We start from the raw sequence: 11,045 nt of genomic DNA on the forward strand, positions 1-11,045 counted from the left end.
CTCCAAACGCGGCCCTAGTCAGCCCAACTCTGGTGTGTGTGTGTGTGTGTGTGTGTGTGTGTGTTTGGGATCTGTGTATGCATGCTCTGGTGTGTGATTGGGTTTGTGTGTGTCATAATGTGCGATGACATAACCTGGCTGGAGTGTGTTTGACAGCTGTCAGTTTGCGTCAGACGTGCGCCGCAGTGCTGAGGCCGGGGTGTGTGTTCCCCCGGCTCAGGGACATGTTTCCCACCAGAGCCCTCCGCTCTGGAGCGCACCGGGACTACCTCATCCAGGAATGACTAGGAAGGTTAGGGAGGACGCCGCACACACACGGAGCTCGTTAGTGAGTCTGCATGACACCGCATATTCAATCCTGTGTTGTAATTACCAGGCGGAGATTAAATCATCAGCAACACACACATACACACACATGTACGCATACGCACACGTACACACAGACGCACACAGACACGCACACACCCCTCGCTGTGTGAGAGTGGTCACTGGGTTCAGTGTTAATCGATCCATTGCTACTGAAATTACGCCATTGAGTTACAGCAGCAATTTCCCAGTGATAGACACACACATACACACACCTATACCCACACCACACAACACACGTATACCCACACCACACACAACACACACACTCGGTTCCCCAATCTGTCGTTTCCCACACACAGGTCATTTCTCTGACCTGTTGAAATAAAGATGAATCTTCTTTATCAGGGCAAAGTGCGGCAGACATGTCAGGTCAGAGAGAGATAGAGAGAGAGAGAGAGAGAGAGAGGGAGAGGGGGAGAGAGAGGGGGAGAGGGAGAAGGAGAAAGAGAGAGGGAGGAGAAGGAGAGAGAGAGAGAGAAGGAGAAGGAGAGAGAGAGAAGGAGAAAGAGAGACAGAGAGAGAAGGAGAAAGAGAGAGAGAAGGAGAGGGAGAGGGAGAAGGAGAAGGAGAGAGAGAGGGAGAAGGAGAAAGAGAGAGGGAGAGGGAGAAAGAGAGAAGGAGAAAGAGAGAGAGAGAGAGAAGGAGAAGGAGAGAGAGAGAAGGAGAAAGAGAGACACAGAGAGAGAGAGAAGGAGAAAGAGAGAGAGAAAGAGAGAGAGAGAGAAGGAGAAAGAGAGAGAGAGACAGAGAGAGAGAGAGAGACTTGTATGCTGAAGTAGACTTTGTTTTATACACACGCATGCATTGTTTTGGTACAATATATATGCCTGCCCATCATTCTGACACCTCCCAGTCAGGACTCAGTAGCCGGGGTGACAGATTGATCAGCTCATAAAGCCGTATCCTTTTATTCCTCTCTCATGCTTGATTTTTTTTTTTAACAAGCTCATTAAAACGTTGTGAGCCCTGTTTTTATTTCTACTCTAATTAACAACAGCACACATCGCTGTCATCGCTAATGGCTACAGCGCTACGGCTAACATCAAACTTTGTACATTTATTAATGCATTCAGCTGATTGTACAAAACAACGTAATGAACTACCGAGCTTCCAACTTCAAAACAATCTGATCCGTGAAAGCTAGATACTAGAACCCTCTACCACTTGGCATGATGGTTCTCTCACCAGTGTGACAGCCGGGGCGTTACTGGGAATGTCTTCTGGTGTATGATCCTACTGATGGTTTGAGTGGTTAACACTGGTCATGTCTCACAGCTTACTGAGGGTTTTAATTAGGGAGATTCAGCGAGCAGGCATCGATGTGCCTCGAGTGCATGTGTGTGTATGTGTGAGTGTATGTGTGTGTCTGTGCATGAGGACCTGTGGTTTCTGTGGGAGGGGGTTTTCATTGGGGGAACTCAGTGACCAGCGATCGATGTGCATTCATGAGAGGGTGCATGAGCGGCTAACATTTGTTTTAGCCAAGAGAAAAACTGTCAACGCGACTATGGTACTGATGAAGTCATCAGCTCAGTTGTTGCTGTCGGCAACGGGGATGGAGATGCGGTGTGGAGGCGAGGGGAGGGGGGGGGGGGTTAGGAGCTCTGCGTCGCGACTGCCCCAGGTACATCAACTCACCCAGTCACATAACTATAAACAGAGTCGGTCCAGGGGCGCGACGAGCAGCGCTTCTAAAGAGACGATCACAGTGTAACGACACGAGGGAGTGCACGGACAGAGCTGATACCAGCGGTCCCAGGGGGAACCCAGGGCGCTTTCTGCTCAACAGATTTCATCGTAAAAATCGTCAGGGAGGAAATGACTCCTCGTTCCACCAGTAGATCCGCCGCAACACCCAGAGCGGAGGAAGGATCGGGATTATTTTACAATGGCTTTTCCTGTGTGTGTGTGTGTGTGTCTGTGTGTGTGATATATCCAGCCAAAACAATCCCGAAAGACACTGCGCCGTCACAACTGATTGACACATAGTTTGCTCTCTGCTTTCAACCCTTTCGTCTCAGAATCCAACAACAACATATTAATAACCGAGAGGGTTAGGGAATCTAGACAAGGGGAGGGAGAGACGTCTGTTCAGACGGTCTGTTCTGTGTGTCTGTTCCGTGTGTTCAGGCGGTCTGTGTCTGTTCTGTGTGTTCAGGCGGTCTGTGTCTGTCCTGTGTGTTCAGGCGGTCTGTGTCTGTTCTGTGTGTTCAGGCGGTCTGTCTGTGTCTGTTCTGTGTGTTCAGGCGGTCTGTGTCTGTCCTGTGCGTTCAGACGGTCTGTGTCTGTCCTGTGTGTTCAGACGGTGTGTGTCTGTCCTGTGTGTTCAGGCGGTCTGTGTCTGTTCCGTGTGTTCAGGCGGTCTGTGTGTGTCTGTCCTGTGTGTTCAGGCGGTCTGTGTCTGTCCTGTGTGTTCAGGCGGTCTGTGTATGTCCTGTGTGTTCAGGCGGTCTGTGTATGTCCTGTGTGTTCAGGCGGTCTGTATCTGTTCTGTGTGTTCAGAGGCACATCAGGCATTGGGCCGGTCTCTGCAGCCATTAACATAAGAAGCAGAGCCTCCAGCTTCATTGTGAAATAACGATCCAGCGCCGCACCAGACAGACCCGCACACACACACAAGCACGCACGCACACACACACACGCACACATTCCACTTGAATGTGAGCTCGAGGCACTGATAAATAATTCAATGTTGTTTTTACTTATCCGTTCTTAATAACTACTTAATGTCCCATCTGGTGGTGCATCCCGAGCCCGTCTGCGGGTCAGTCCAACGTTTACACGGTTCAGCCCGCTGACGTTCCCCTCTTAAAGGGGAACAACCCCATTACCTCCTCCCCCTGCAGCTGCAGGGCATAAGGGCATCAGGGCATTAGGGCAACAGGTATCAGGGCAATAGGCATTAGGGCATCAGGTATCAGGGCAATAGGCATTAGGACATCAGGTATCAGGGCATCAGGGCATCAGGGCATTAGGGCATCAGGCATTAGGGCTTCAGGCATCAGGGCATTAGGGCATCAGGGCTCTAGGGCATCAGGGCATTAGGGCTGTAGGGCATCAGGGCATTAGGGCTGTGGGGCATCAGGGCTGTAGGGCATCAGGGCTGTAGGGCATCAGGGCATCAGGGCTGTGGGGCATCAGGGCTGTACGGCATCAGGGCTGTAGGGTATCAGGGCTGTGGGGCATCAGGGCTGTAGGGCATCAGGGCTGTAGGGTATCAGGGCTGTGGGGCATCAGAGCTGTAGGGTATCAGGGCTGTAGGGTATCAGGGCATCAGGGCTGTAGGGCATCAGGGCTGTAGGGCATCAGGGCTGTAGGGCATCAGGGCTGTAGGGTATCAGGGTATCAGGGCATCAGGGCTGTAGGCAATCAGGGCATCTGGGCTGTGGGGCATCAGGGCTGTCTTCTCTGAGCGTCTGGCCTACGCAGTATGAGGAGGTTGCCCTCCAACGCCTGTGTCCACTTTGAGCGTAATCTAGGTTGAATGAGTTATACAAAGCCAGAAGCTAGGTCTCTCTCTCACTCTCTCACTCTCTCACTCTCTCGTCCTGGCTCACTCACACCTGCGGGGCTGCAGGTACTCTCCCCGTGTCACGTTATTGGTTCCAATCGATGGAGGCGGGCTCAGTGTTGTTTTGGTGCTGTGGCGGTGGGTTCGTGCTTTCCTTAAAATGTGGGTTTTCCCTGCGCTGGAGTCAATGGAGCGGTCAGAGCCCTGGTGGGGGGTGCGGGTCAGTACGGTCTCTGCCTCTGGACTCGCCATGATGAATTGTCTCCAAAAGTTCTTCCATTACAGAACAGTATGGCTTGATTAGGGTTGTTCCAGCTCCCTTGATTGTGAATTTGATCTCTCTGTCCCTCTCTCTTTCTCTGTATATTCTTTCGACGAGTCCTCTCCTTCGTTTCCTATCCTCCCTCCTTAACTTTCTTCCTCCTAATCCTCTCTCTCTCCATCCTTCCTTCCTCGTTCCCTTCCTCTCTTTTCCCAGGTCTTCTATTGTTTCTCGTCCGCCTCTCCCTTTGTGTACCTGCTCTCTCTCACCGTTACTCTGTACAAGAATGCAAGCAATCCAATTATTTCTTTTTAACTTATCATTTTTTTATGGGCACATTAAGACCCAGGAAGAGCAAAACAACAAAACAATGTGACGCTTTGCGCTTTCTCTTCCTCTCTCTCTCTCTGTCTGTTTTCTTCTTTCTCTTTCGTTCTCTCTTTCTCTCTGTCTCTCTCTTTCTCTCACTCCCCTTCTGTCGCTCTCTCTCTGGCTCTCGCCTTCTCGCTCTCGCTCTGGCTCTCTCTCTAATATGTATGGAGGAATGAGTGGAGAGGTTATGAGCAGGGACGCCCAGGCTGTGGCCCAACAATCAGATGCAACATCTGAGATTAAAGGGAGAGACCGCTGCACAGAATCTCCTCCCGAAAGTCAGTGAAACAACCATCCATCACGCACAAGCAGGGCTGGAGAGACTGTGCACTGAATGTTTTGCTGTGTGGCACTGGACAGCTCCTGCAACAACACCCTGTTTACGCAGCAAATGAACAGGAAAATATGGCAAAAGTAAAAATGGAAAACATGAAATAAAAAACAGGCAAAATAAATGCAGGAGGTATTTCATGGAACATGACAAAGCTTGTGTCCAAACCGTGGATATACAAAACTAACACGCTGGTATTTATGGACACCTTCAGACCAAGTGGTAGAGGTTTCGTGTGTTCACCTCTCAGCAGAAGAGTGCTGTACACAAGTTTCTTCAAATGCGTTATTGATGACTTCATAGCAAAAAGACCGGCGCCCGCTCCACCCCATCTCTGTGTATAGCGACGGGTGGTGTTTTAACATCCCCCCTGAGCCAGGACATAAACCTCCACCAGCAAAGATCGCTTTCCAAATGCATAGAAACCCGTCGTTATTCATCTAATTGTCTCCTAAAGCACAAGGCCAAACCGAGATCCATTCCTTTCACTATTTCACCAGCCTCTCCCTCACTCTCTCACTCGCTCAGATCCCCAGGGTAATAATATCTGCATTGAGTCTGCTAAAATCCCCACCGGCAGCACATAATAACGACATAATTAGCATTAGTCTTTCTGCCTGTCAGCCAGACGGAGAGCAGGTTGAAAGCAGTGTGACAACCGAGAGGAGCTGGTGTCGTATCGGGACGCCACAGCCAGCCCCCGCTCACAACACAGCCAGCGTCTCCACCCCATCACTCTGGGTCGCAACCCGGGACACTCGCTGATTAGGGAGTGCTTAGATGGGAGGAACGCCATCCTGACGAACGACGTTCCTCTCTGTTCCTTAAGAGTCGGGACGATGGATGGAAGTCAGGGCACAGAAGGAGCTGAGCCTCCGAGTACGTCGCTGCTGCCGCACCCCCCCGGTGCCCCTCGGTGGGCGACTCGTGGATTAGACGCCAGACTCGCCCGTAATGCGTCCAGTTATGCAACAAGGCTTTGAACGAGGCGAATCGACTGCAGAGTTCTACTCGTGATTTGGAGTGTGAAACGATGTGACAATGTTTTATCTGAGGCTCAGGTAAAGTGCGGCCTCTTTGCATGGCTCACCTGGGTCCCAAGAAACGGCATCGGGTGTGGATCCCCAAACCGGGAATCCGACGTGAGACTTCAGTGCACTCTGAGACTAGTCGAAAGAAAAGGGTTATCGCTAAAGTGACCCTGAAGCCGGCCACATACCGGCGCCGAAGCGCAGCGGTGCGCATTTCACGAGCATCAATTGCCGCCCCTAGCACCAATAGGAGGCGGTGTGAAAGAAGCATAGAATAGGCTACCTTAACGTCAGACCAGTTGTTTTATGACTACATATATGGCCCTGATGCCCATGATCCTTTGTTTGTGCCTAAAATGATAGTCACATTAATTCATAGTTACTTTATGTACTGTCGGGGACTTTGTTTAGGGTTTAGTCACTTTACAGACTTTATTTACTTTTATTTTTCATTATATTTGCATTGTGGAATTATTCATCTAGTGGTTTATCAAGCCGAGTTGTACCAAACAGCTTTAAAAAAGCGCTTTTTGAGGGGCGGCGACGCTAGGGAATAGAACAGTGGTGTGAAGCCTAGTTGGGCAGCGCGGCGCCGGTGTGGGCTAGTACGTCTGGAATAATGGGGGCGTTCTTTTTGACGCGCCGCTTCGGTGCCAGTGTGTGTTGGGCTTAAGCGTTATCGGTGAATCGCGGGATGTGGGGACGTTTGAACGGAAGTTATCATGAAAGTGTGTTTTACAAATGCTCAACCCGGGTCCTGAGTGCAGCCCAGGCGGTGAGCTAATGTAGCTAACAAGCATGATTCTAACACCTGCTAACCATGCTAATACCTAAGCATGTTCCTCCAGCCCTGAGCAGGGTAACGCATGCACCTGTGTTCCTGCCACTTCAGGAGGCCTGGTTCTGGGACAGGAGTGTGAAAAGAAGCCTTCAGGTTGGACATAGTCCCAGTCATACATGATATAATCTAATTATGTAAATGAACCAAAGGATGTTTCCTAGCAGCTGTGATAGTTGATAGCCCTTTAAGGTCCCCTTTCTGCTTGGATGTCACTCTCACTTCTTCAGTGCCTTCCACTGGCATCAGGAGTTGGATAGAATAACCATTTGACAGATTAGGTGGGTTGGTGTGTGATCGTGTTTGTGTGCGTTTGTGTGTCGGTTGCCCTGCGGTGACGGTGTAGCCGCCTGGTCGTTAAGATGACTGAGCAGGTGCGTGTGTTCTTCAGGTGTGTCAACTTCGGAGCTCTGCGTGCGTGTGTGTGTGTGTGTGTGTGTGCGCGCTAGTAGCCTCTGCAGATCTTGGCCCCGCTAGCTGTTTGGCTCTTGCTAGCTGTCAGCGGTTAGCGCGCCATCCATCTGTTTGCCGCTTGCTGCATGGAGATTAGAGGGAAGGTAAATGTTTAAGTGTGTGTGTGTGTGTGTGTGTGTGTGTGTGTGTGTGTGTGTGTGTGTGTGTGTGTGTCAGCACAAGTACGCAGTGTTCTTAAATGCGTTTGCTTGGCCGCGGTTAGTTCAGCGAGAGTAGCCAGTGGGTGGGAGCTGTCAGGGTAAGGACATTTAACAAGTTGGTGGTGTGTGTGTATGTGTCTGTGTGCACGTTGCATGGGATCCCAGAGTACGAGGAGATCAACCCTTTGTGAGTTTGACTCAGGGCTGTGGTGTGGCGCAACACACACACACTGCATCTTCGCACAGCATTTTAGTTTCACTGCGCAAAGCATTATCCCATGCGTGGCTGCAGTCGTTCTTCCCTCCGCAGGGAGCCCCCCCGTGCTGCTCTGCCCCCTGCTGGGAGAGAGACTGGTGTCGCCTGCTCGGATGCCGTTAACACTGAAGACATACCCGGGTCATGGCCTTTGATTGGGCCGTGGCAGGGAGGGTGTCTTGTGTGTGTGTGTGTGTGTGTGTGTGTGTGTGTGTGTGAGTGTGTGTGTCACATAGTAGGACTGCTGGATCCCGGATCCTTCTTGGGGCAGCAGATGGACTCAGGATGGGCTGTGCTTCAACTTTTACTGTTACTGTCTGTACGTGCTGTCACCAAGCCAGCGAGCACGCACGCACACACGCACACACATGCACACAAACGCCTTCAGATGAGGAATTGCAGCCGCCCCATCTCCCAAATTTAATTGCATGTTTTCAGGTTCAGATTTATTGGCTTCATTCGAATTCATGGATTCAAACGTGTGCACAAGCACGCACGCACACACACACTTTCATACAGCTACAACCAGACACAGCAAACACATGCACACTGTCATACAGCCTCACCTAGACACGGTTCAAGCACACATGCATGTGCAATAATGGCTAATGAGCTAATGAACTGGACAGAGGCTTCTCAAGGACCGCTGTATGTCTCTGAGCTCCCATTGGTCGCTGGGCCTGCTCTACCTGGCCGCGCTCTACCTGGTCGCGCTCTACCTGGCCGCGCTCTACCTGGTCATGCTCTACCTGGCCGCGCTCTACCTGGCCGCGCTCTACCTGGCCGCGCTCTACCTGGTCGTGCTCTATCATGACCAAGGGTTTCCCCGCAGCTTTGGTCGTCGACAGCACTGCAGGGCTCGGAGCCACCGACCAGGCCACGGACTCACAGCGGCCTTCGAGCTCCTCTTTCTGCCTGGATGTCACTCTCATTTCTGCGGTGCCTTCCATCTCTTTCCCATCACCGTGTGTGTGTGTGTGTGTGTGTGTGTGTGTGTGTGTGTGTGTGTGTGTGTGTGTGTGTGTGTGTGTGTGTGTGTGTGTGTGTGTGTGTGTGTGTGTGTGTGAGTGAGTCCCGGGTTAGCCAGAGGGCGCCGCTACGACGGGAGGGAGGCAGATGGACCCACAAATAAGACAGGTGGACAGACGGGCGGACAGACAGACAGACAGACGCATCCTCCCAGCCTCCGTCTCCCTTGCGGGGGAGAGCAGAGGGGGTAACAGCGGTGGATAACGGGGGAGAGGGAGGGGAAGTTCGGGGGGGAGAGGATGGGGGAAGGATGATGGAGGATGGGGGAGAGGGAGGGGGAGGACAGGGGGGAGAGGGAGAGGGAGGGGGAGGACAGGGGGGAGAGGGAGAGGGAGGACAGGGGGCAGAGGGAGAGGGAGGGGGAGGACAGGAGGGAGGGGGAGAACGGGGGAGGACAGGGGGGAGGGGGAGAACGGGGGAGGACAGGGGGTAGAGGGAGAGGGAGGGGGAGGACAGGGGGGAGGGGGAGAACGGGGGAGGATGCGGGGGAGAGGATGAGGGAGGGGGAGTTTGGGGGAGAGAGGATGGGGGGAGAACGGGGGAGGATGAGGGAGAGGGAGGGGGAGAGGATAGGGGGGAGGGCGAGTCTCTGGTTGTTCTCGGAGTCCCGTCTGCTCCTGTTGCAGAGCCAGCCTTTTCATACGGTAAAGCTGATTGGCAGCCAACCAGACAATCAGCTTCACCGTAAGCCAATCACAGGGTGTATGCCAGGAACAGCCCTTCTACAAGAGAGCGGTAGTGAAACAAGGGCCCTTTGAACCGCTCAATGGTGGTAATCCCAGGGATGGGATCACCAGAACAAACCTGATCCGCCCACCTCGCGCCGTCGCTACGGCTACATGTCTGTGAGCGACAAGGCCGACAGCCAATGGAATGAGCACCTTCAGTTTGTCCACGGCCTCACCTCGCTGAGCATGTATCCCACGTTCAGGGTATGGGGGGGGCTGAACATACGTCCCCCCCTCACCAACCCGTATACTGTCTCTCCTTATGGGGGGGGTGTGCCTGTGCATATATACAGCCGGGGGGGGGGCTTGTGTTGTGTTGAGTGTAAATGCACCTCGGTTAGAGGAAGGCCTTTGGGGCGGTCAGGTGTTATCCACTCGCTGGCTCCTCGACACTAGAGGGGCCAGGCCGTTTCCCCCATCAGCTCAGTTTGACTGAGTTGGCCAGAACTTTGCTCATCACCCGTCTCTCTCTCCTCCCCCTCTCCCCTCTCCCCCCTCCTCCCGCTCTCTGTCTGTCTGTCTGTCTGTCTGTCTGTCTGTCTCTCTCTCTCTCCTCCCCCTCTCCCCCCTCCCCCTCCCCCCGCTCTCTGTCTGTCTGTCTGTCTGTCTGTCTGTCTGTCTGTCTCTCTCCTCCCCCTCTCCCCCCTCCCCCCTCCCCCCGCTCTCTGTCTGTCTGTCTGTCTCTCTCTCTCTCTCTCTCTCTCCCCCCCCCCCCCAGGTTCTGATGCTGGCGGACGGTGACCCCGAGGGCTTCCTGTCCCAGCGCCTGCCCCTCCTCTCCTCCCTGAAGCCCCGCCCAGACGGCGCCGCTGCCGCCCACGTCTGCCAGGACTTCGCCTGCGCCCTGCCGATCAGCGACCCCGAGGAGCTGCGCCGCGCACTGCTGGAGCCCCACCCCCCCCTGTAGAAACCCCCCCCCCCCCCCTCCCACAAGACCCACCCGACACGGCCGCTTGGCTAGTTAGCACCTTAGCGCCATGCTACCCCCATGGCGAGCTGCATGACCCCCCTCCCCTCGCCCCCTGGGGATTGAAGGTTAGCTTGGAGGCGGGGGGCGGGGGGGGAACCCTCTGCCTCCGCTCTGTTCCAGAGTCTGTCCCTGCTTGAAGCCCCGCCCCCCACGGTGCTGTCCTCTAGAGCAACAACCGACCGTCTGTCTGGACCACTGGAGTCTCCAGCTCCCCTGGGCCCCTGAAGGACCGGCTGTGGGGACCTGACAACCTAATGAACGGACGTAACTCTGCCCTGAGGAGCGTCAGAGAGCACACGCAGCAGCCGGGACGCAGCCACGATGGTCTGATGGAGTGCACTGAATCCCAAACCCTCACCATTAGTGTCGCACCTGTCTGACACCTCTCTGTGTGTGTGTGTGTGTGTGTGTGTGTGTGTGTGTGTGTGTGTGTGTGTGTGTGTGTGAGGTCCTGCGTTGCATGCCTGCGTGCCCGCGTGTGTTCTGTCTCGGCCTAGATGCATGAGCGAGAGAGCGTGTGTGTGAGAGAACGGGAGAACGTTTGGTTCTATCTTGCATGCCTGCGTGCATCCGTGTGTTGTGTCTGTTTGTGTCGCTGATGAGTGTGCGTGCTTGCGCACATGTTTGACGCATGAATCTGAGTGAGGATAATCCATCTGCCTGAATACATGCATGTAGATTGGTGAGAAGTGGCGGATGAAATTCCTCAACTGACGGTGAGCATGTGTGCGCTG

The 11,045-nt window shown here is 53.6% G+C and overlaps 1 protein-coding gene across 2 annotated transcripts in view; it reads left to right on the forward strand.

Moving 5' to 3' along the window:
• Positions 1 to 10,541, forward strand: part of spata20 (spermatogenesis associated 20) — a 36,151-nt gene extending 25,610 nt beyond the window's left edge. For both annotated transcript variants that reach the window (XM_079757017.1, XM_079757018.1), the window contains exon 16: positions 10,060 to 10,541. In XM_079757017.1, coding sequence (XP_079613143.1) covers positions 10,060 to 10,248 — 189 coding nt within the window. In that variant the 3' untranslated portion in view covers positions 10,249 to 10,541. The remainder of the gene's footprint in view (positions 1 to 10,059) is intronic.
• Positions 10,542 to 11,045: the final 504 nt, after the last annotated feature.

Source organism: Pollachius pollachius, assembly GCF_949987615.1.
Source record: "Pollachius pollachius genome assembly, chromosome: 19".
Classification (NCBI taxonomy): domain Eukaryota; kingdom Metazoa; phylum Chordata; class Actinopteri; order Gadiformes; family Gadidae; genus Pollachius; species Pollachius pollachius.